Below are 27,236 nucleotides of genomic sequence, written 5' to 3' on the forward strand. Positions count from 1 at the left end.
TTCTATCTGAACAACAAAATCACAGATTAAGTAGCAGTTCATTAAATGTGACATAGAACTTCTTTCATGCTATGGGATTGATACTTTTAGTTCACTAATTTTATCTTCAGTGATTAAACAAGTCCTGCAGATGAACACTTAATTCTACCTTTTCAAGAGTATATTAAAGCAATCAGTTAAGTGCTACTATCAATGATTCATAGAACTATCAATACCATACATTTCACTATGATTTACTGCTACTTTGTTATAAAAATTCAGCAAAATAAATCTCATTAGTATTTCCTGTTTCATAAAAAGTACTAAAATATGTCTCATGCTTTAAAAATTTTTAGGATTACATTTATCTAGAGATAATTATCAGTTTCCATTTAGTTTATTTCAAGTAAGGGTTTTTTTATTGATCTTAAAAAAAGTAACCCCCAAAGACCAGCCCACACTATAACTGAAAGAACTGCAAATTCTGAATTCAATTCTAGGACAAATTAGGAAGACAATGTTAATAGCATAAATTTTATTCTTTTTAAGACTTAAAATCTGTAATAATTCTGATTTTTGAAAGAAATGCTTGATTTCAAATACACTGTAGGAAGAACAGTGTTCCAAGATCTGTTCTTTACTTCTATTTCCATCTTTTTTCCCTTTCTTATCATCTAACCTAAAGGATACAAGTTTTATGCAAATCAGGCAAGGAGGAATAACTGAGCAGTAACTCTATAGTCCTTATCCTTTGAGTGAAGCCTCCTTTTCAGTAAGAAAACAGCAAACCTATCTGATTCAAATAAATAGGAGTTTTGCATAAATCTTAATATTGTACATTTCACACTCTGCCCTCTGCCAAACACAAGCATCTTGGGTTAGTGGGGAAACAGTCTGTCTTCATACATTTTCTATTAATTTAGATTATGTCTAGCAAAATGTATTTAGAAGGTCTTAGACAACAGATGAAGCTTTCGTGCTTCTGTCCTAAAAACACAAACTGGACCAACAATAAAAGAAAATAAAAATTATACTTTAAGAGTAAATGTTTTCCGTTTCCTGTGAGTGTATCAAGGAAATTGTGAACATATCTCATGATGGATTCACTAGTAGAGATGACAAACAACATTCAGGAAATTTGATTTCCTGAAAATCACAGCAACAGATTTGCAACAGATTCATTCCCTATTGTTTCAGTCACCTTTCCTAGTACACAATCAAGTATGCCAATCTACGAAGCTTAATATGCAGTGAAAATTTCAATGCTGATCAAAAAATCTGAAATTTCATACTGGTCCTACATCAAAAGGAAAAACCATCAGATTTTGTAGTCATCTACCACAGCTGAAAACCAACTCAACAATAAGCACTGTTTAAAACAAAATTGTTTATATCTGTAATAACAGCACATAATCATTACACGTATTCATTTTTAAATATTTTATTCATTACACATATTCTTTAAAATAATAATGAAAACATTTTTATTAATTACACATACTCATTAAAAAATCAACCTTATATTGAAGACAACAAATTTCCTATGAGTAAGTATAAGTCCTTAATGCACACTATCACTACAAGCAATAATGTTGAAGGCACTTAGTCAAGACCACAAACGTACCAACACACAAGTTAACAACTTCAGCACAAGAAAACTTATTTCCAAATATTGTAAGTTTGTTTCCAAAAGAGTTTCTTACCAGAAGACACAGCTGCTGCCTTATCTTGGTCATGATCCTCATGCCACTGCATCGTTCGGTAGTAACTGAGCATTACTTCCCAGAGGGCTTTGCAGAGATCAGCAAGGCATGGAATGTAGCTGTCTGATGTAATATGCTACAGAAAAATAAAATAATATTGTGAAACTTAACAACTGTGTTCATTTTTTGCAGAAGAAAAACAAACTATACAAAACCCGCCATATTCATACAGCTGAAGTGCTTGACGTATATCCATTTCCTTTTCAGAAGTTTTTGAGAGCCGATGAATGCCCAATTTTAGTCAACTATCAAATGCTGTCTTAAAGTGCAGAGTTTCTTTGTTAACACCCTCTTCTGTTTGTTTTTCAATTAGCCAATGTATTAACCACCCCTTATATTTATGGAACAGCAAAGTAGATGCAGAAATAAAGCCGTACAGCACATCTCACTATCAAAGAGGGATGCAGCTGTGACATGCAGACACTGTGTCAGTTAAATGATACAGATACTTATACTTCAGTAGTACATAGAAGCCATCCTGGCTAGTGTCCATTGGACTGAATGCTGTATAAAGTAGTAGTTTAAAAACAAACCAACTTAGGTGGCAGCTGTCCTGTCTCCCTGATCCACCCTGCTCCAAAGGGCCAACTGTGATTTAAGATATTCATTAGGTAAAGAGTATCAATTTTATCAGAGACATATATGCAGTGGAAATATCTAAAATGAGACTGTCAGGTAAAGGGATGTATTTGAGAAGGGGTCTTGCTGGGTAAAGAAAAGACTAAAATACGTTGCTTATCTGAGCAGCAATGGTAAATCACCCTCATCTCACTTGCTGTGAAGAAGCACAGTCCCAAGCTTATAAACAAGGGCAAAGTTCAGCTGCACAAATGCAATTACAATTACATTATTATTATTTAAAGGTTCTCAGAGAAGCCTGGAAATTAGCACTTCAAACTAACACTGTTGTAGAAAACAGTTCATACTTTCCCGCTGCTACTTCAGCATCCACAGTTGACTTCCACAAGGCTAGTTAGCTCTTACCATGTGGGTACTTGCATGCTAGCCCAAACATGTACATCCAGGATGATATAAAAGCTTTGGCATTACAGTTACAACAAAACTCTTCAAAAATAGTAACAGCTTCTGCAACAGTGATGTCAGCATAACCACCAAAATAATCAACCATGGAATCTATAGAGAGCAAACCCTTAATCAAAGCAATCAATTCCCTCTGTACTGCATCCTCATTCACTGATGTAACCATGGCTTTCTAAATACTGCGTGATCATTCAGAGCAACGGATTGCAACAAAGCTTTGGTAAGCCTGAATGTTATGTTTGTGGGGAGAATAAACATTGGACTGGACAGATTTCTTCCCAAATACAGATGCATCACTTATACACCTCCTATTATTTGGCTTTCAGGTAAAAAAAAATTACAACTGCATGTCTTTATTTTCTATTTATTCACATTCTCTTGCTTCCTAAGCTTAAATAATGATCCTGGCAGTAGCACATAATGCTCAAGCCATATTCTCCTACACTCTGCTTATGACTAAGGACTGACAAAAAATGTTCTTCAGCATTAATAGATGTCACAAGCAAAAGTATCTGGAGGCCTCATATTAATCATTGTGTCTTTTCAGTTTACTTGGGTTTTATTAAATGAATGATTATTCTGGTTCTGTTCCGCATCAAACCAGAGCTGCCTCAAGGATATAAATTAGGCATCCTGTACACATCAACCAAAAAAGCAAAAACCAAGTTCGTGGTACATAAAAAAAGTAACAATTGTGAACACTACTGGGTTTTTTTCTAAAACACCCTTTAATTTGAGAGCTAATATACCTTAGTGACTGCATTATTGAGACACTTTAATCTCGGATATTATAGACCCTTGCTAGCAATGGAACAAAACAGCATAATAAGTTTATCATTTAAACAATAAGTTGACCTGCCATTTCAACAGCTGTTTCAGAAATTTGCCAACTCATAAGGCAATGTTACTCTTACTGTATTTCAGGGCTTTTTGTAGCTATAAAAATCTAAATCTTTGTTGTGCAGTTCACTATACCTGAAGATGCGCTGTCTTCCAGGTAGCCAGGAAGGAAGGATCACTTACTAAATACCAAACCAATTCCACTTAAACTAAGGAAATAAACAACTAAATTTCTTTGAATTTATGCTAGAATAAAGAAAATCAAAACTTGAAGATGAATCAACTGAATTCTCCCCTGCTCCAGCAGTACTCGAAAGGGAGAAAGGACAATAGAGTTAGAGCATGGCATATCGCTAGGAAAAGAAATGCTCAACAAGGAAACAGTGATTCAGAGCACACAGGCACATAACTTACATAAATGCCTATGAATTACTGAAAACATCATCCTTAAAAAAAAAAAAAACAAACAAACAAAAAAACCAAACAAAACCACAAAAAAAAAACACACACAAAAAAAATCACACATTATAAAATCCAGTATTTGACTTTCAGAAAAGAAACAAACAAACAAAAATTTAAAACAAAGGAAAAAACCCTCTATAGTCCCCCACTGCCTATGTAAAATGGAAATGAGCTAAATTAGTTCATTTAGAAAGATTTTCATAAACACACAACAGGAGATCTGTCCAAAAAGGAAGACTAATTTTTTATGACTTCCATTGTTTAATTAATTAGAGTAAGTACTCCATAACCACTTATATGTTAAGAGCATTCTGGCTTAACAGTGTAGACAGATTGAAGAGGGTTCTCACTGGAACTAGACAGAGACAAAGAAGGCCCATATTTTAGTATTAAACAATTTATTCCCCAACAACTGAATGCAAGAGATGATAATCTGTTGGTGTTCTTTCTATGGGAAGTTAGAAATGTCATCGCTATGATAGCGCAGCTTATTCAGTGCTCTGATTTCACAAAGACACTGCAACAGGTAACAACCAACACTGAACAACAGGGTTTGTAAGAGACCAAAATTTCCCATCTACATAATTCTTATTAAGACAGTGTCCTGGGTTGAGTGAGTGGTAGAGTTTTTTGGTGGCAGGGGAGGGGCTATCGGGGCGGCCCCCTGTGAGAAGCTTCTTGAATAATCAGTAAATTTCAAGGAAATTACAGCAGTATTCATAGTACATTATGATCCCAAAGTTTCAGTACTTTCCTTTATATAGACTGCCAGATTCCAGCTATTGCAGCCTCACATAACTAACAAGATTCTCATCAGGATTTTGCAGAAGAAAATCAAATAGACGTAATGAGGTAATAATTTTGTAACCATGCAGTTAAAGCCACTCTCTTTCTGTGTTTTACAAAATGTGGTATTTCCAGTGATCTGAAAGATCCTTCTGCACTGTAAAGGGTACGAATCAACACAGCACACAATCCATATTTTAGATGATATCAGGAGGAGCTCAGTAGTACTGTTTGTAAGTATAAATAAATGTGCATTAGCAAAGAATGAAAAATAAACTGAAGGGCATATAGAAATTTAAAGCAAAAAAGCTCAGAAGAAAAAGTGCGTTAGAAACTAAGAAATTAAACAAAACCACCCTCTGAAAACTTAAAGCAGAAATATGGAAGGGCTGCAGTCCAGAGAACAGAGCTCATGGTTTTCTGGCTTTCCTGAACTAGAATTCATCTTGGTGAAGTGTGAATACCACCCATCTGGAACCTTACTCATTCTATTCATTAATATTTATGTTAATTACTCCCAATAATTTAATTGTGCACTGCCCACTTTCACTCATATGAAGGCTCTTAGATTATGTAAACCTTTTAATTCAAACAGATATCTCTTTAAAATCAAATGGTTTTCAATGCAGATATGTTGTTTACTAGTTGAAGCTACATGATCCCAGGAGATTTAAGAAGCGAAAGAGCAGAAAATTAATCAGAATATGAACTTTAATCTTCTTGTGACTGAACTTCAATTTAATAAATTGCAATTGATGGGGTGGGTCCTTGAGGTGATGAAATACAATGAGGGCTTAGCCTGTGACTGAAACAAATGTCCTAAAGAACATTCAAGATAGAAACATAATTTTAAATCTTATATCAATGTTAAAACCATCTAAAATATCACACTCTTCCCCCCACCAATGAAGAAAATTTCTCGGGGTGTAATCGTAAAATCACAATTGAAAGAATTAGAGTGAACTAAAAATACTACTCAAAATACAGTAATTCATTCTAACAATATCTTTAAAAAAAAAATGCATATGCAAGAAACTGCATCTAAAATCTATACTAGAAGAAAATGCATGGTTATTCCCAGTCGATTTTCCTGTCATCAGGCTTTTGCATCTCATAACTACCACTGTCCCTTACCTTGATACCAAAAGCCCAATGAATCTGATATAAAGTCATGACTAAAGAGAAGACTGAAATTAAATTAGTATCTTTACAAGAATCCTTACTGAAATACAGTATTATAGAAATTGTGAATATTGCCTAAAAGAACTGGAGTAAAGTTCAAAGCTAATAGCGATTCCAGTAACGAGTATATTATACTGACGACGTGGGAGTTTTGAAATGTTGGTCTCCTGTTTGTATCCTACAATTTACTTCTTTACATTTAGTTAGATGGTGTGTACACTAACTCCAAAATGCTAAGATTTAGTACAATCAAAATTGGCATTAAGTTGTGAATAACCAATAACTCAACTAGCCTATGAGTTGTATTAAGAAACTATTGTAGTTGCAGGGTTATTTTAATAACTGAATCCCCTATTTACATAAGATACACTTACAAATTCAGATTAAAAAACATACATATATAAAAGAATTACATACTGTACAGAGGTCTTTGTACTGTAACTTCTGAAACTTGGTGTCTGTGTTTCCTGCACACAGCTCCACATATCCAAGGACTACTTGAAACACAGTGTTGTGAATGGCTTGAGTGAAGTGCATATGTAACTGGTCCATTGCTGTCTGAAAGAAAAGGAATAACAAAATCAAATAGTAAAATTCAATTTGTCATATGCCATTATCTTTTAATGTAAGTCTTTTTCAGTACTGAACATAGGAGATTATAAGCATGGCCTCCAATCTTCGTCTCAAAAATATCTAACATAGGACTTGGAAATATTACAATATGATAACATAAAAGAGTTCAGGTATTACCAGTAAAAGCAACTTGCTCTGCCATCCTCCCTCTAAAACCCAACAGGTTTTTTTGACATTGTCACTAGTAAATATTAATTTTACATGCATATAATATATTTAATTATAGAATTTACTCATTCATTTACTCTCCCAATCATTGATGAATGTGTCAAAAAAAATTAGCTTAAGTCACTGCTGTTTTTCCCACGGGAAACACTTCCAATTAAAATGAAAATATTTTCTTTGCAATTAATAAAAATAAAACCACAATTACAAAGTCTTCAATACATCCACTTGCCAAACTGAGTTCTTCCTTGAATAATATGAGTAAGGATTAAAAGTTACAGAAATGCATGCACATCATATCAGTATATTTCTTACAAAAACTCTCTTTGCAATAAAAAAAAAAAAAGAACAAAGACACATTTGTTTAACAAAACTTACTTTTCCCAGAAAAACAAGTATCAGTACATGTACTAAACACTAATGACTATATAAATTTTGCCACAATCATGCCTGAGTTTCAGGTCAGGCTGTTTCCTGAGTTATCCTATTGATTCTTAATTAATAAACTGTATATAACATTAGTCCATTTCAGAAACTGAATTTTTTCATTGTTTCAAGATATGCTAGTAATTGGTATATATGGTATATAAGAATTGATTAAAAATTATTTGATATGCCAGAATGAATCTATCATCCTGCAGATTTGAAAATGTTCAGTTTCACTACTATTTGACATTGTTAGCTACTGACAACAGCTGAGAACTCAATCACCCCTGTATGAAATGGACAAGTAATTCTGCTTCAATCCTATCACAAATAACCAATAGTCTTAACTTCAATTAGCCAAAGAAAACAGAATGACAAATGAAAACGTGAAAAGTATTGAAGGCACTAAAGGTTCTTGTCATTTTGTTTAATGAGAAGGGGTCAAAATGGGAGATATTTCAATAATGATGCATCAAAATACTTTTCAGGACAAGTTCAAAATATATATTTTAATAGTAATAAAAGGAATGTAAAAACAAGTCACTATCATGAGAACAGAGTCAGCAAAACCATGCAGTAACAAACACCACCTTTGTTTTGTTCAGAAACCGTTCTTCTCCAGCAAAAAATCTGCCTGTCTCAACATATCATTCACTGGACTTAAGAGCACTGAATGCATTATAGCTACTCTTGTTCAATAAACAATTAAACTGCATACAATGTACTAACAAAGGAAAAGTCTAATTAATCTTCTCCCCTGATTTTAAATTGCAGTCTTTAGGCACTCCAATAATCCTGCACATCATCAAAGTATGGGAAGAGAAATCAATTTTCAGCCTATTGCAGAGCTACACTGTATCACAGTCAAGCCATGGAAAAAGAACACAACTTTGCTACAAAGTTTCTAATTACAAAGACCAAACAAAAATTTAAAAATGAACCCAAAAGAGGCATTCTAATGTCAGACATGCTTGTGAATACTGGGAAACAAGATCAAAAAAAATCCAATCATAATAAAAAATGTATGGGGTTCTTGTCCTGTCTTCATCAGGGACAGGCACTTTGACATGTTCTTTAGCAACTGAAGCTTTCTGGAGGAATCTCTTCACTAAACAAAACATCATTGCTACACTGGCACCACCATGTTTAACCTCATTATGTTATGAACACTGATCACTGACAAAAGGTGCCTCCAGGACTTTCTCATCTCCCTACCACCCTTTACTTCACAGGAGCGTGGTACTAGCTCCCATACTTGGTATCTGCTTCAGAAGCAAACAGGTTCACCACCTTCCCAGAGAAACCATCCTAAACTTCAAGGCAGTGCACCAGCAAGAGAGAACTACATCCTATTGAAGAGTTTAGACCTGCTCCTATTTATGTAAAAAAAGGCTCTAAGCACACAGAGATGCAACTTTTAGGATGTGTCCACAATATAGGTTTGACATGCCTTGTGTCATTTTTTTGTTGCCAAAAAAATATGTCCTCACGTCTTCATTCCTGTTGCATTTGAGTACAATATAAAAGGGGAATGCACACGTACGAGGTACAGGTTGTGCACAGCTCGGTAACATGGACCTAGCTATAAATGTAGTACTTACATGCCCAAATACAATCAGTAATGCAAACGGATTCAGCATTATAAATAGAGCTGAAATATGGAACTGTTAGAGTTATACCATGTCCAAAAAGCTATACGTTACAGTAATACACAGTTTACCTTTAGCAAGTACTATTAGCCTTTGTATACTCAGCATGATTCATCAACATTGGTGTACTGGTTTTGGCTGGGACAGAGTTAATTTTTTCCATAGTAGCTGGTATGGGGCTGTGTCTTGGATCTGTGCTGAAAACAGTGTTGATAACACAGGGGTGTTTTAGCTATTGCTGAGCAGTGCTTACACAGCGCCAAGGCCTTTTCTGCCCCTCACCTCACTCCACCCACGAGCAGGCTGGGGGGGGGGCACAAGGAATTGGGAGGGGACACAGCTGGGAGAGCTGACCCCAACTGACCCCAGGGATACTCCCACACTGTATGACATCATGTTCAGCATATAAAACTGGGAGAAGAAGGAAGGGGGAGGCATTAGGAGTTATGGCATTTCCCTTCCCAAGTCACCGTTACGCATGATGGAGCCTGGCTGTCCTGGGGATGGCTGAGCCCCTGCCTGCCAATGGGGAGTCAGGAACTAATTCCTTGTTTTGCTTTGCTTGTGTGTGTGGCTTTTGCTTTACCTATTAAACTGTCTTTATCACAACCCATGAGTTTTCTCACTTTTACCCTTCCGATTCTCTCCCCCATCCCACCAGGGGGGAGTGAGCAAGCAGCTGTGTGGTTCTTAGTTGCTGGCTGGGGTTAAATCATGACAATTAGGAAAATATATTTTCATCACAGTACTCAAAGTTTCACATTTTGTGACATACTGAGAAGATGAGTACTAACCTGTGTTTTTCCAAGCAGCCTGTAAGCCTGCTGAACCTTTGTATAATGACTGATATCAAAGTTCTTGCATATTTTGGAGAGCGCTACGTCCAACTGTTCCTATATAAAGGAAGGAAAAAATGTGTTAAACTCTAAATAAGAACAGGTGAAGTAATACATTAAAGAATAGCAAGTGAGGAAAAAATATTTAAACTATCTGATAAATATGTTTGTGAAATAGCCAGGACTGTACGTTACCAGACTATTCTGAGGGGCTCAAATGCTACTTCTTGCAGCCTAAAGTACTTCAGCCTGAAATTTCTATCAGCCAAACAGTTTCTTCATTTCCAAGAACAAGCACAGTAAAAAGTACACTAACTCACTGAAATCAAATTGAAAGTGATGTTTACTTTGAGAAAGTCTAGCACCCCAATATGGGAGAGCTGGGATTTCTAACCTGGTCTACTCCCATTCCTAAGAAAAATCCAGATTTGGGGAAAAAAATTAAAGTGCTCTGCAGGTGTTTCAGCTTAGGCAATTCAATTATAGACTTCTTAACCTTCTGACTGCCATCTATTAAATGAAATTAACACTATCTGATTTAGAAGTTCATTGTGAAGTCATTTATGGAGTACTGTACCAGCACAATGATCAGTACCATAGGAGAAAAAAAAAATAAAGCACGCACACATACACACACACAATTACTAGTTCTGCCATCAGAACTGTGTCTGAGCCTAGTGAACAGCTTTGTAATAAATTAAATTAATCTATTATGCGGACTGAATGAAAAAACACTAAAATAAGATCATATACTTAACGACTAACTATGAAAGCTTCCAAGAATTTGACCGTGTAGCTTAATAACATAATTCTCACTTAGATGCTATAATTTATTCAGAGATACACAGCCTAAGTCTAGTTATTTTCAGTCAACAATGCAGAAAAGAAAACACCAATCAGTAACGATATACACAGCCAGCAGATATTTTCTCTTCCTCGTAGTCATTAAAGACATTTCAATGCTTATTATTTAAGGATTCTGCAAAATAGTCTTTTTCTTGCAAACAGAAACAACAAGCGATAGCTGTTTAGTTCCCATGTACTTTTTCTTACTCCATTGGAAAATTTTCATTAATTACTTCTTTAGCTATAAAATATTTATGATTTTAATCCTCGAGATTTGGGCAGGGGATGCGGTGGTGGTAATGTTGCTGTTGGGTTTGGGGGGCTGGTGTGTTTTATTTTGTTGGTGTTCTTTAAGCAGAACAGTATTTTCTTTAAGCACAAAAAAGGCGACTAGAATACAATCAAAACCTGCATTTTTTTCCTAAGCAAAATGCTGAAAGGACAAGTAACTTACAGATTCAGAACTTCTTTAAAGATTACTCAGCAATTTGAATTTCAGACATAAACCAATTTTTAAAAAATGTTTTTCCTTCTCTTATTTCATACAAAACAGCTGTACAAAGAGAGAAACAGGCATATCAAACTGCACATGAACAGAGCTCTTAAACACAGAGCACATTAATCTTTTCGGCTACATTTTTCAATGGTTTCTTCTGCTATAGCCCCCTTGCATTTTATCTGTAACATAGTATAAAAGTAAGGTTAATGTTAAAACCTAAATGACAATAATTAAAAAAACCAAAACAAAACAGAAAAAAGGAATGGACATAAGCAGAGGCACTCAATTAGTGAGAAGACTTGTTATAAAAATATTAATTAGCAGAATATGATTTTATATTAATTAGAGCATGTATTTCACAGGAACACTCTGTGAACCCCAGGATGATTGACATTTCTTCCATATGCACAGACATAATTCCAGTAGAAAATAAGATACTTTCACAGGAGAAAAATAAGATAATTCTATAAATTCCCAAGTAATAAATGAAAATTTTGAATATGATTATTTAGCTAGCTGTGAATTGCTTTCATCAATCAATATGGCACATTTTACCAGATTTTAGTATGAGCAGAATTTGCTCTGCAAAGTTGTTACTGGAAGTAAAGATGCATGTCTCCTTTTAAGCAATATTAATGTTTGCTCACAAGGAATAAATGGCAAGTAGATGAAAGCAATAGGAATGCAAGCTGAGTGATCTTAAAAAAAAAAAAAAAAAAAAAGATGAGCTTAATGACTGGCCTATGTGAGAGTGAGAAGAAAAAAGTCAATTCATTAGCTCTTTTGAATCAGCCATGGTCTGAATTTAGGAATATATCAGTGAAAAAGTAAAAGAACAAAAAGAGATTTGCAATAAAAAGTATAAAGGCATAAATAAAGGAAATTTAACAAAGTTCTAATTGTTAGGGAATTAAATAATGCGATACAATAATACATGCGCTAATCTGACTTTAGAAAGATCACAAGAGCAGAGGCGTAGAGAGCTGCTGGGATAGCTAATTCAGTTTCCTGCTATGCATTACATGTGTAAGCATTACATGCCCACATATCCATTATACATATTTACATTAGTAGACTTTTTACAAAAAGCTTGCCAAGTTCCAGCTCAAAATTACCTCGTAATGGAGTTAAAAGAATTCTTACTGTTCATGAGCCTTTTTGCCACCAATTTCCAGCAAGACACTTACCATTTCATATTCATTTCCTTTTGTGATACTATCTACCAACTTAAACAGATCTATGTTAGTCACATCTTTCCCAGCTATTCAAGTCTTACTTCCTATGGCTTAGCACTGGCCCTGTCCAGCAGTTTCCAGTTTGCTGACCTCTAAAATTTCCAGTGAAACTGATCTGTTGTGTAGCTTATGCAAGCCTATTGGCAAGATGCTAATTTACTTTTTACAACTATTCAGGAGTAGTCTAAAGAATTCACAGCAGCTCATGGACTGAACACCACCATACCTCTTCGTCATAGAGGGAACATTCCTTTGCTCCAGTACTTCAAATGTTATGTGCCTATTTCATTTGACTGCTCTACCAGTTAAAGTGGGCACAGTTAGTGAGCTGGACTTGTAAGTTTGATAACATATTATAGAGCATCTAAGTTGATCGCAGCACAAAAAGCTACATGAATAGCAATGACTGTAGCATTCCAAACAGTATTTGAAAGAAATGTGAATGTTCTGTAATTGCTAATAACACTGTATTGGAAAACTCTAGTATCTAGAGGTTAAATACTAACATATACTAAACATTAATATAGTAATTCTTACCTCTATTTGTTCCAAGGTGTCTTGCAGTTTTGAATTCAACTCACTGTGAATGAAATAAAAAAAAGTGTTTAAAATAAAACTACTGATCATATTAACATTTCACACCAAGTTTCTTGTTTCAGAAAAAAATAAACATTTGCTTGCTACCAAGCCATAATACAGTAATTTATCATAAATCATTAACCTGCTGTTACTGTGTCAGACTAACATCACCACACTATTTTTATTACTGAAAGGCACTTACTGCAGGCATTTGCTGTACTCCTAACACTTCACATTAAAATAACTGTTGCAGCAGCACATTAGCCTCTGTTTATAACTCAGCAGTGTTAACAGGGCCCAGACAAGACCCCATCCTGCTAGGATTTAGCTAAGCAATCAAAGACATTCCTAACTCCCAAGAAATTCGTTCTCTAAATGCTTTGATTTGGCACTGTGGTCTACAGCAGAATGTACCCAGAAAGGTCAGGGCTGTCAAGTCTTTACAAACTAGGGTATAGTAACTTCTATTTCTTGCTCTGGAAACCCTTATAGAAACACTACACAAAAAAAAAAAAAAAAAAAAAAAAAAAAAAAAAAGAGAACTTAAGCTTACACAACTCTCAGGAAATCTTTTTAAGACCACCATTTCACTTCTCTGAGCTGTATTTCGTATAGAAAGATTAACAAAAATAGATACCATAAGAGAAACTATTTAGGACAAAGAAAGGCACAACTGCTACTTTCCAACAATCAGCTTTAAAAATTTCAGAACACCTGCCAGAAAAATAAAACACAAAATACGACTACTATGCTTCTGTTTGGAAGGGTCAAAGCAACCCAGAAGTAGGCAGGACATTATCTTCAAGCATGGAAAGCACAAAGTTTTCATGGGATAATCACCATATCTGATTTTAGTCAACTTCTATGCTCTGAATCTTCTCCTAAGGGGCATATGTTAACTATCAAAAGATAGATACTAGGTTCGCCACTGAGTTCTCTCCACTTAGATGATACGCCCATCGCCCCTTCTCTTTTGATTCTATTAGTTAACCTGGATACAACACCCTTCAAAGAAAGGTTTAAACAGAAAAAAACTGCATCAGAAACAGCTGGCATTAAACACTAAATCGAGTAGCCAATATTCCTTTGTTGTTCCTCCACAAGCAACAAGCCTTTAAACAGAAAAGCCTCCATAACAATTGCATGTTACTGCATCTACTGTCAGAGTTTATGAACATTTCTGTTACTCCAGTTCTTTTAAGCTAGCAATAAGATGTTAGAACAAGAGTAAGAACCTTGCTCTGTGCACAGTATGACTCCTTTCCCTCTTTAGAACTAGGTACAGCGTAGACCATCACCCTCTGTGTAAACCAACTATATGTTTATACATGTTGAAATTAACTGGTTTAAAATAGAAAAGCTGCTGACGTTAGCAAAAAATGATGCAATGCACAGGTAGTCTCTGCACAGACTGAACAAATTAACTGTTCTAAGTCCTATGAAAATTCACAGAGTCCCTAATGGTAGCAGGTACAACTTAAACATGAGACTATGATTCCTTTCCAACAAATGCCATGAACATGCTGCTGCTAATCTAGCATTTCTTTACCTTTTCTTAATAAATTAAAAGTACACAGGGATTTTTCACCTCAACCAGGCAACTTACATGCTCACATACATGAAGAACTTGCTCAACTATTGCAATGTAGGGCTGAAAAACTTCCTGGGCTCCAGAAACTATTTCTTGATTACTGCAAGTGATCACATTTGACTAATTTCATCTGTATACCTGCATAGATACTCATGAAAATTAGTTCCTTGCTTCCACTATTCTTAATGCCAGGCAAGCCTCAGCTTGCAATAACCTGGTGACATAAGAGGCTTGGGCAGCTCAGGGACCTGAGGCTTCATGTCACAATTCCCAGCAAATGCCTCAAGATCAGGGCCATTCTGGAACAGTGCATGTTTCTTTTCTTTTGGGAAAAGAGGACGGGGATGAATTAAAATGATCTTGTTCCATATGAAACACAACCAAGGCAAAACTGTTACATGTTTCTTACCCCTACCATTTAGTGCAACTCCTGTGACAGTGCTGTCTTCCCATTCAGGCAAGGGCTTAAGCACCAATTTTAAGTACATGCATACACACAAGTGTTTGCAAGAACACAGCCACGTTTATGCTGACTAATTCAGGAAAAGAAGGTGCAATCACAAAATTTCATAAGAAAAGTAACTGTGATTAAGTACTGAAGTGAAAATGTAGAAATGCAGTGTCCAGCTAAGTCTGTATGTATTTTCTAAGTCAGAACTATAAAAGTAGTGCTTGGACATAATAGCTACATGCTTATTAAGAAAGCCCATTTACCACAGTCGATACTCATTTCATTCATAACAAACGTATTAGAAGTCTTCTATTTGCATCCCTATCCATAGAAATCTAAATCAGCGTATTTTTAGAAGACATATTAATGCAATACAACAGAAGTAACATTTTGACTCAGATGCAACAGACAGAGTCATCCCATTATCTGACACTACATTTTCCTACAGATTTTTCAAGGCAGTCTACTCACATCAGAATTGATCATCAAGAAGAAGGCAAAAGACTTTGATTTATATTTTTAAACAAAAGTTAATCACATTATGCAAGCATTCCCTAGGACGACGACAATGGAAAATAAAAATAGACATCCAGCCTATTATTTTGGAGGAGGATGAGCAGCCACTCTTAAAAACAAAGAAGTCTTATCAGGGAAACTGAAGTGCTTGCCTCCTCAGATTATGTGTACACCAAAATAAAAAATCTATATGCTTTATAGAACAGTTTAAAACCCCTGCTGTTTAAAGGCTATACCAAATTCCTACTGTCATCTAGCAAGAAAAATGTGAAGAATGACTGTACAAAGGAAGGCACTGATTCTTGTCATGCGGACAGCAGACAATCAAAGGGATACTGTGAAAATACAGAGGTGATGCCTCATATAAGCATGTTATAAATGCTAGCATGTGTCTGTTTTCTTGACTAGCTGTTTTTTACTGCAGTCCTAAATAGAAATGCAAAAGATCTATTTATTCATTTAGATGGATCCCTGCTAGTGAGACATTATTCCATACACTATATATTCTCTCAGACTTCTGCAAGTAAAACAGTACACAGCGACTGAAACATATGCACCCTGGCCGAGATCTGAAGCTAAATGCAAATGCAGCTAATGTCCTTCTGCTCTCACAATGAAAACAAAAACAAGCTCAAAAACTCTCTCAGAATAAAGAAGCAGTGCTGATTTTTTCTGGCATCATGCTTTCTTTCAAGAAACTGTTTTCTTGGAATCAAGGATATCCTTTTAAGTGCAACAACAAAGTAAACCCTCACAGCTATTTGTCACATATCTTGTTTGTATGATATCAAATTTAAAATAGTATGACTTTGGCAGATAAATATTCCAAATGGCAAAAACGTGAACTGATAGTTTAAGATCCAAATTTTGTTATACCACACATAGTGTAGTGGAGATAAACTCTGAAGCTGCAATAAAAGCTTGAAGTGATTCAGCATTAAACAGAAACTTTCACATCATTTACATAAAACAGAAATCAAGGAAACTGTGCAATTTAACCTAAATGTCGGAAGAGCAAGGTTTTCCAGAGGAGCACCGTAGGATTCTGAGAAATCAAGCTGCCTTTTCAAGTTGAATAAATGTTGCTAATTTCTCCAAAAGAAAAAAATGCAGGAGATATGCAGAATAAATTAGATTAATGTTTGGAGCTAGATAGCACCTGAAAGAGCAATAAATACTAAGGAGAGCTTACTGAACAGGTATGGAAGACTGCAAGACTCATCTCTCTATGTAAGATAGAGCCAAGCAAAGCAAAAGTTGTTCAGGAGTCATCTTGCTTCTCAACAACTAAATTGTCAAGGACTGAAGGAGATCAGCCATTTTTCCTCATTCAAATGAATAAAGAATAGTTTTCATTCACTACTGTATAAGGAAGGGATTCAAAATTTTAATATATGTAGGCAAATGTTGGCTGCACAGTCAATTTATATCCACACACAAGTTTTATGGAACTAAAAAGAAAGGAAAAAAAGCTTTGTAATATGACTTCAGAATAAAGAGGGACTTATTTCCAGATACAGTTTCTACTTTTATACACTTTTTTGGTGCATCTTCAGATCCTGAAACAACTCTACCTCAAAAAGCAGATCCTAAACTGAAATCAAGTATTACTCTGAAGTTGCAACAAAGCATACGTTTAGAGAACAACGGGAGGCAAAGCATGTGTTTCATAGATTTCTGGCCCTTCTAAATCAGAAAGCATTCTAACAAGAGATCAAGCAATTTTACCCACAGATCTAAAATAACTAAATAAAAATAACACAAAAAGAAAATCTAATGGAACTTCTTCATGAACGAAACATGAAAATTCACTTCATTTTACTCCTTTATTGTCATACCTAGTATGACTTTGAACTTAATATTTATCCAATATTTCCAATATTTTTTCCTTTTTTTTTTCTTCTTTCTAAACAGCAATGGAAACATGAAGGTTTTCTAAAGCTAGGAACTGCAGATATTTGAACTGGTTCCGGTTCTGAAAGCAATTTCTCCATGACAGCATGAAGCTCTGCACTTGCTAATTTCATTGCCAAGACTCAGGGTAAGTAATCCTCCACAAGCCATCTTGCTGTAGGTAAATTAATTCCAGAATATAAACTTGCTTATTAAAAAATTAGTTCAGGTATCTCTAGGCTGCAGGTTGCAGCAGTTATAACAGTCTCAGTTGAAACTTTACCTGTCAATATACTACAACAGTTACAAAACTATGACATAGCCCAAACACAGATTATATAATGCTATGATTGTGACAACTGGTTAGTAGGGAGGGGGGAAACTACAGAGGATACTTATGCTTTTATAAATCCCTTGATTTTACTTTTCTAAGCCGGAATTTCAATCAAAGCTTCTTTAGAGAATGAGAATTAATGATCACTGATTTATACTTTTTCCAACTAAAATCACACAGAACCTGAAATCTGCGTAATATCACCTTACCTTATACAACTGTAGTGTTTGAAAGTGCTTGCAGCTTTTTGGCATTCTAAGCACAGCTGAATAGCTCCTGGATAGTCCTCTTCCTTTGGATAAAAGACAATAGAAAGCTAATTTGGCTTTTGAAACAGTGCAACACCCATTTTTGCTTGCATGCTTATGCATAAACGTTATGAACAAAATATTTTGCCTCTTATGACTATAAAGTAAAGTTAAAGAAAATGAGTGAGGGTCTATCACCGAACTTAATGTGCAATCAGTTTAGAATTAGAAACAGACATGCTAGCAACATCTGAAAACACCATGTATTACATTACCGTATGCAAATTACTTGCTGTTTTGTTTCCTTATGCATTCATACAAATCATATCAGAAAGTTTTTAATACAAAACAACTAACATCTTCCCAGTTAACTTTCAAACCTTTGTTATTACAATATAATCTATTCATGATCAAGAAAAGAGGTAAGTTCAGGTACTGGCAGGCTGTTGACAAAGTTTACAAAACCTAAAAAAAGACAAGGGAGATACTCTAACATTATGCTCAAATAACCACTATTTAATCTGAGACATTCTGTAGCTAATTAGAAATTAATTTCAAGACAACTGGCTCACACAAGGCCCCAGGACAGAAAGAGCATACTTTAGAAAAAAAATTATGAAAATTGTCCTAATTTATAAGAATATAATCCAATAGGTAGACAGATCAATCAGGAAGTACAATAAGATACCAGGACAAAACCAAAACAAAAACATACACGCAAAAAAGTAAAACCCCAGGATCTTGCAAACAGAACATGGGCAGCGCCTTGGGTGTAACTACTGCTTTTGTATTCTATTAGATATGAGGCCAGAAAGGTTCTTGGAGGAAGGAAAACCCTCTTTAATAGCTAAGAGCTTCCCCTTTTTGTTCTAATTACATCTGTTACATTACATGCTTCAGAGAACACAAATGCAAAGCTGTTACTGGAATTTCAAAGTCATTGATTGAAGAGTAAAATGCAAGGGCAATTTATATTTGGCTATTATCATAAAGGAGTTTCTGAAATGAAATTGGTTTTAACAGCAGCATTCTAATGCAGATCAAGTTTAGCTAAAAACACAAAAAACCTCACATACTTTATCCATTAAATGAAAACAGAACGGTACATTGGTCTAAAATGATGCTGCACTTACAACTCATTGCCTCTTTCTCCATTGGAAAACTGGTACTTCCTCCATTAAGCCTAACGGAGCTCAAATCAGAAAGCCTGCTTGCATAACATATAATATTAATATATTCCAGATGCAGCTCACCCCTGTAAGTTATTATAGCTTTGTGTCTGGTCTTTTTTTAATTGGGAACCCTATCTAAATGTTCCTCCAAGTGGCTACTAAGAGCTCTCACACATACTCCAAGCTACTAACTTCTCCTTGGAGTAAAGACAATAAATTGGCCAATATCTGGGATACCTTATTGGAAGCAGACACTGAGCACAGCTCTAAAAGTGCACTTAGCCAGAAAGGGCAGTTCCAGCCCTTAATGTTTAAAAATCACTGGCAAATTACAGTAATTAGACATTAGGGTCTGTGTGTGAATGCAACAATCACATCCCTGTCTCAAGACAACTCCTACCAGTAGACAGTAAAGAACTGATTTCCTGTGCAACAAAATACAGCACAGAAATGAAACGCTAATCATCATACAGAGCTTACTAAGCAGAAGACAAGATTTATGCAGACTGTAAATTAATACGTTCTTGCTTGGTAAAGAATAAGAAAGTGTGCTGAGACAAAGTGTATTATTCAAGATGGTATTAATCTCAAAGAAGCTTAAAAGTTACAATTATTAAAACTCAATTTCCAAATGCAGTAACTAGGGAGTATCATAATGACATTCCAACCAGTATTAGCCGTAAATAACTGGCAAACTTACAAGCCAAAATTGTTACTCTACATGATTAAAATACAGTTGTCCATAAAATCCTGAAGCTGTCTTTCATACAATTAATCACCTTAAGACAAGATCTTATTTTTGCTCTGTGCAATATCTGCTGCGTTTTTAGGCAGTATATATACTGTATCAGTAGAATTTTCAGTGTCATCGCCTGCACGCTGCAATGTTTTCTACAACTGACAATTAAAAATCCAACCCAATGAATAAGGAGAAGCTACTACACTGACAAACAAAATACTAAATAGGGAGCCCATATATAAATTAGTACAGTAATATACCAGTAGAAGTAATTTATCCAGACCCAGCATATCAGCAATCAGCTAAATCTCACCTTCTTTTTTCTTCCAAACATCAAGCTAAGGCCAGAAAAACAGTGTAAGTTGAAGGTAGGGAAGGGAGTGAGAACTCCACAGCACTCTTACTGAACTAACTCAAGCCTTAATACCCAGATCTAAAGACAGGATTGGGACATTGACAGAAAATACTACCTCCCTGGCACAGGGGCTATCTAATTTGATATGAATTATTTCTCACAACATATAAAAACAGAATAAAAGTATAATTTCACCACATGCACACACACATAGCCTGTTTGAAAGAGGAAGGAATGAAGGAAGAAAGATGACTGATAAAAGTAGACTTAGAATGGCTTCAAATTATAATAGTCTGGCAGGGACTTACCTCCAACATCTCACTCAAACGCACATCAGTTCTTTGCTAAAAATAAAACAAACAAACAAACAGATCAATAACTACACAGAAATGAAGAATATTTCTCCACTGAACAAAAACAACTGTACTTACCAATGTTTTTATTGTTCTCAGAGATTTTAGCAGTCCAATAAGCAATTGTCGTTTCCTTTGATTTGCAAGGAGACTCAAACTAGTTTGCGTGAAGCCTTCCTTTGCTATATTCAGGTGTCTGCAAAAGTTAAAAATGAACATCATCTTCAATGACACATAAAATAAAAATGATTTCAAACAAATTTTAACATGTCCATCAAAATATATGCTAGAAAATAAGACTGTCAGCGTTGCTAGGGAAACCCAGAAACCGCAATGATACCAACAGACTACCAGGAAGTTAAGTTTTCTCTTCTGCAGAACTTGCCTGTGGATCAGTGGTGTACCACCAAAGGTGCCTGTTTTAAAGGGAACTCCCAACTGAAAGAGGGAAGGCAGCTGGTATTTGATTCAGTATCTTTAACTACTATTGCTAATTCCATTCCACAGAGAAAAAATCATCAGCAAGCAAACTTCCCAGGATTAGAGATTTCTTCTTAAATATTTTATCCCCCTTTCAATCTCTGCCATTATTTAAGCAAGATACCTTCTTCCATTCGTGCAGATAACAGCTGCTAGCTGAAGGCCAGTCTGCAATGATGTAACACGTTCAAGTTCCTATAGAGAGACAACAGGTTAAATAAATACACAAGTTAAAGTTGTGCTACACACCAGTGAAGACTAGTGATTAGTAGGTTTCTCTTGAGATGTTATAATGACTTTGTAGAGTTACTTTATATATTTTTTGTTTCATCATTTTATATATGCTAAGCACTGGAATGTAACACTAATATAAACTATCTTTTAAAATAGAATTCTCTTTTGAAGAAAGATACTTGAAATCTACTTTCATTGCCGTGGGACCCTCTACTTTTATATACTCTACATTTAGCCTAAGAATCTCTATACCATTAATGCACCACAGCAGAACGATCAAAGCTTCAGGGACAGAAGCACAGGGTTTAATTTGCATTAATATGCCAGAGAGCAGCAAAACCAAAAAAATCATGTTTCACACAGCATTTTCTTCTTTAGAAGCACTTGTGTTCTACCAATTTAATAGATGTCACTTCAAAATTAACTTTAATTGTATCCTGTTGAATTTCAGCTGAACACTCTTCAGCAAAGGTGACCTGAATTTAGCTTGATTTTGACTTTGTGAAGTACCTAGCATAATCTCAACAACTTTAAAAAAATAAAATTTTTATATACCTATTAGGATTTCTTTTGGTAGGAACAGCACTGTAGAAAAGTGAACCATCTCCCCATGCTAAATAAAAAAAAAACTTTTTTTTTTTTTAAATACTGCTCATCATTTCAAAACATATCGAGTGCTATCCATGGGGAGAAGAGAGACTTTCTGTTTGAAAACTAATCTAATTCTAAAGATATGAGAAACAACTTTAAAGTTTAGTTCAGTTTAAGATCAGCTCCTAGTCAGTCTACAAGGATACAAGTAATTCTGACAAATCACTGATCTGCATCTTTCACCAAATACAGTTCCTCCTTTATATTACCAATGTTACTGACAGCTTAGTTGCCAATATGCGTAATATCTTGAGAAACCAAATTAAGATTACTTTCCTCAGTACCTACTTCTCACTAAAAAAGTACTCTGCAAATGTCAGAGCTATTCAAAAGGCCATTGTTCCCTTTTTCATGAGGAAACACATACATCAAGGAGCAATTCCATTCCAGTCTTGCCTCTTGCAAGGATTCTGTAAAATCTCTCCTTTAAATGTGACTGGATAGAGAGGCACAGGGAGAGAGTGCATCCTAATGGACCCCGGAGGAGGAGTATTCCATCCAGCATTTAGGGCTGAATACTTCTTTTCTCATCTCAAAACCAATCTTCCACCTATTGGTTGTTCCTAAAGCATGCCTTTCCTTCTAAGGAGAGGGAAAACTATAAATCCCTTGCCTTGTGTCTGCGCCATGCCACTCTCAGTCCATAGTAGTGCCTGTTGACAGGTACTTCATACTCGGAATGGGGTGCAAACCATGACTTCCCCACACTTTACTCTGCACAGTGGAAACATGTCCAGGAGACAGAGAGTCAACAGCGTTTTTGTTTCTTTTAATGATCTGTTACTATAATCGGACATTGAATTGGAGCTGCCATTACAAAGTATGCACAGCACATCAGCAGGTTAATTTCATCAGTCAGTGGGAAAGTAAGACCTGGGACGCCCACGAGAAATCATAGAATTATAGAATGCTTTGGACTGGAAGGGACCTTAAAGATCATCTAGTTCCAACCCCCCTGCTACAGGCAGGGACACCTTCCACTAGACCAGGTTGCTCAAAGCCCCAACCAACCTGGCCTTGAACACTTCCCAGGAGGGGGCAGCCACAGCTGCTCTGGGCAACCTGTTGCAGTCCCTCATCACCATCACAGTGAAGAACTTCTTCCTTACATCTAATCTAAATCTACCCTCTTTCAGTTTAAAACTGTTACCCCTCGACCTATCCCTACACTCCCTCATAAAGAGTCCCTCCTCCTCTTTCCTGTAGCCCCCTTTCAGTACTGGAAGGCCGCTAGAAGGTCTCCCCAGAGCCTTCCCTTCTCCAGGCTGAACAACCCCAACTCTCTCAGCCTGTCCTCATAACTGAGAGGTGCTCCAGCCCCCTGATTATCTTCATGGCCCTCCTCTGGACCTGCTCAAGCAGGTCCATGTCCTTGGTATGCTGAAGTCCCCAGAGCTGGACACAGTACTCCAGGTGGGGTCTCATGAGACCCAAGTAGAGGGGGAAAATCACCTCTCTTGACCTGCTGGCCACACTTCTCTTGATGTAGCCCAGGACACAGTTGGCTTTCCGGGCTGCAAGCACACATTGCTGGCTCACAGTCAGTTTTCCATCCACTAATACCCCCAAGTCCTTCTCTGCAGGGCTGCTCTCAATGCACTCATTGTCCAGCCTGTATTTGTGCTTGGGATTGCCTCAACCCATGTGCAAGACCTTGCACTTGCCCTTGTTGAACTTCAGGAGGTTCACACAGGCCCACCTCTCCAGCCTGTCCAGGTCCCTCTGGATGGCATCCCTGCCCTCCAGTGTGTCAACAGCACCACACAGCTTGGTGTCATCAGTAAACCTCTGATAAGTAAGTCTACTGACAAGAATAACTCTGTGCAAGACTGTGCCCATAACTAACATTGAAGGATTACTGACTTAACCAGGCAAACATGCATTTGAGAAATGTTTTTATAAGATTCTTAGTGGCACAATGGATTTTTAACTGTCCTTTTGAAACGTCTGAAAGAACTTCCTGGTATAAAACATGTGCACCTTACTAATACATTACTGTGATAAGAATATTAACATTGTGCTGTTTGCATTTTGCTGTGCATTCTCCACAGTACTATTATGCCTTGAGAGGGGTTTTTCAAAGTGAAGCTGCTGGATTCAGAAAAAGCAGCACTCGCTCAACAACATCAATTCCAAACATGCACTTTAGCAAAACCATACCAGAAGGATTTGATACCATACAATTGCCCTTTCTGCCCCCCTCTATGCTACCTTATGAAGACTGTGATATACGCACACAGAATTATCCACCACAGGGTAATTCTCAGACTACTTTGATAACAATCCCAAGTTTTTACTTTGCAGAATTCTCAGTCACTTCCTGGAAAGAGCAGATAAAATCAGGCAGAGCTGACCAAATGTATAGGGGCATCATTAAAATTAAATGGGTAGAAAAGAACCACCTTCTCTTTAGAGAATCATTATGACAGCTGTTGCAATTATGTTTTCGGAGTAAGGAGAGGAGCTGTGCCAATATTCTACAGCAAGCAGCTAAAGCAGTATTGCTTTGTTTTGCTTTCAGAGATCCCTGACATGTTCAGGCTCTACTTCTAACTCCATCTTCTCACGACTGCCTCAGATTAGTGGCAGGTTTCTGGTTAAGTGCTCTTAAGAAAGGTCCCTGCTGTTTTCTCTTACAGGAAAAGATCTGAAACCATTCCTAAACACAGGCACTAAAGAAGCTTCTGTTCAAATCCATGACAGGTATTCGTCAAGCTTGTGAATTCATGTTTTCAGAAAGCCTTCTTAAAATGGTCATATGCTGAAGCCTTTATCACCCTAACGTACTCCAGCTCAAAACTCACTTGAATCTTTTCACTCTGCAGATACAGGTTTAGCATACACAGACAGCTAGTTCCATACACAGACATGCTAGTTCCAGCATCTCCACTAACAAATTACTAGATTTAATCCCCAATAAAACAACTGCACCATTATAACAGTACAAAATGGAGAGGTTTACTCATAAAGTGACTGTTAGTTGTCCTACCTGAACATATGCAGGCTGTTTTTCAAGAATCAAGTCTGCAACTTTCTTAGACACCTTAGAAAGAAGAACATTACATGTGATACACAGCAATCTCAATTAAGTAGGCCATCCCTATATTAAAGTTCTACCACAAGGTTGTGATTCTCTGTCATTTAGTTCTGTAGTTTTCAAATTTATTAATAAATATGCCACAACAAGGTAAAAAATCCTAAAAATTACAATCAGCTTTCCTTAGAAGCAATATAAGAAAAATGTTTAAAGTTCCATCTAGGGATTTTTAAATTAATCCCTTGCCTCTCTGCTTGTTAAGGAATAGGCTAAAATAGAAAACAGAAATACTATACGACACTGCAAGTGTTTACATTCTGCATATGCTACTGCTAGAGTACAAATTTAAGTTAACCATCTACTATGGAGATCTAAGCCATATGGACACCCACCTCTCAGACTGATACTGTATTAAATAAAATCCACTTCAAAATGAATATTCAACCTGTGCACATTATACTCTTTCTGTAGCAAGCAGAACATGCATATTTTAAAATGTTCTCCATTATTCTGAATGAACAGTAAGTGGAATGCCACTGAGAGCTGCTGTCTGTACTGAATTTAAAAATGGGCATTGCTACCCTGATTAGTCTCTTGTGTGCAAACACATGAGGTTAAAAAAAAAAAAAAAAGCAACATTAGCAGTCATATAGTCATATAAACACAAGCTTGAGAATAGTGTGTTTTGGTTTATTTTTCAGCAGGGACTACAGATATTTAAGAAGAAACAGTTTCAATGATGACAAAGAAATTATTGGTATTGCTCGATATTCTTCTTGGGAAAACAATACTCCCAGAAATTAAAATAAAATAAAACTGGCTATGAGAGTCAGCCAGGCCACAACACACTACTGGGAAAGACAGATGAGGAGGTTTTTATATATTTGACCACTTAGTCAAACACAGCACAAAGTTGGGATCTTCAATCAGCAATCCTGTAACAAACTTACAGTGGCTCCACCAGGTCAGTTCCTATCCTCATGGAAAAGCACCTGCATACAAAACAGTCTTCAAAGTACTCCAATATCATCAGCTGTCAATATGGACAAGGGGCATATATCTAGCTATGCTTTTCTCCTTCCATATTAAAAAATGGCCATAATCACAAAACTATTTTAAAACCTCTTAGCTGTTTTATAAATAACAAAGCTTTCTTCTGCTGGACAGCAAAAGAACCACTCCAGAGCAGGGTGGGGGCAGGAAAGGATATTATCAGGCCAAACGCTACACAAGTCTACATGACCTTGGGGCTCTAAAGAAGTTTTTTCACTGCACAGTCTATATACTGTGAAATTTTCACCTCCCTTTTCCAATCTGTTCTTCCCACTAGCCCTGTACCTGTAAAAAGTCTAGGACAGAGATATACCCGCTAGTCATGCACTGCCCTAGTAAAAATCTAACAGTTTGATTCTTCACCATTAAAGGGATTCATCAAGCAGTACACATGAATAAAAGATGTGTTTCATTTTCATTTTTTACACTGTTTTTTCTCTGTTTTTCAACTTCTCAGTTACCCTTGACTAATAACAACCTCAACACTGTCAAGCATCTGCCACAGCCTTTTTTTTTTTTTTCCCCCTGAACTTTGTGATACTACCTTTATCAGCTTACAAGCTATGATTTTTTCTTTCTTTTGGATGAGCAGTATTATCCCGGGCTACTCTCATTCATTTACAAGTTGTCCCACCCCTTTTGGCATCTTCCACACAATTGTACTGATTCCTGACTTTTGGAGTCCAGAATTGTAACTGCTAGCAATGAATGTGACTGAAATTATCAATGCATACAAACAACTATGTTCTTTGAGGGGACCAAGCAATTTTTTCCAAAACAAATTTCTCTTCCTAATCACACCAGCAAAAAATATTTCATCTCCTGAAGAAAAAAAGATATAGCTGAGGATATCAGTCTACTAATTAAAATGAAACCAAACAGATGCACAGCTAAAAAGCCTAATTCAAATTGTCTGTACCAAGATCATTAGAGAAATTAAAGCTGTCATGATACACATATCAAAGAAGTCTTGAGTGAGTTGGAATCCATCCAATGGAATAGAAAACTGTAATGGCAAAACCACAGAAAATACAGTCTATGGTGACCCCAAAAATAAAAGCATGGCCAAGACCAGCTGTGCGAAAGCAGATGATAACAATCAGTGAGAAGTGGAAGATCAGAGCTCTATTACCTATCATAAACACTCATTTGAGTGCTTTGTGGTACAGAAATTTAGAAGTTTGAATTATCTCTAAACCACTATTGTA

General features: G+C 36.2%; 1 protein-coding gene across 2 annotated transcripts in view; it reads right to left on the reverse strand.

Moving 5' to 3' along the window:
- The window catches only part of VPS50 (VPS50 subunit of EARP/GARPII complex), a 94,255-nt gene that overhangs the window by 53,443 nt on the left and 13,576 nt on the right, over positions 1 to 27,236 (reverse strand). For both annotated transcript variants that reach the window (XM_032991661.2, XM_032991663.2), the window contains exons 5-13: positions 24,928 to 24,981; positions 21,178 to 21,248; positions 20,652 to 20,769; positions 20,529 to 20,564; positions 17,916 to 17,998; positions 12,880 to 12,922; positions 9,721 to 9,819; positions 6,471 to 6,611; positions 1,683 to 1,818 (exon numbers count right to left, since the gene is read on the reverse strand). In XM_032991661.2, the coding sequence (XP_032847552.1) occupies positions 1,683 to 1,818; positions 6,471 to 6,611; positions 9,721 to 9,819; positions 12,880 to 12,922; positions 17,916 to 17,998; positions 20,529 to 20,564; positions 20,652 to 20,769; positions 21,178 to 21,248; positions 24,928 to 24,981 (781 nt within the window). The remainder of the gene's footprint in view (positions 1 to 1,682; positions 1,819 to 6,470; positions 6,612 to 9,720; positions 9,820 to 12,879; positions 12,923 to 17,915; positions 17,999 to 20,528; positions 20,565 to 20,651; positions 20,770 to 21,177; positions 21,249 to 24,927; positions 24,982 to 27,236) is intronic.

The sequence above is a fragment of the Tyto alba genome, unplaced genomic scaffold (assembly GCF_018691265.1).
Source record: "Tyto alba isolate M040663 unplaced genomic scaffold, T.alba_DEE_v4.0 Super-Scaffold_38, whole genome shotgun sequence".
NCBI lineage: Eukaryota > Metazoa > Chordata > Aves > Strigiformes > Tytonidae > Tyto > Tyto alba.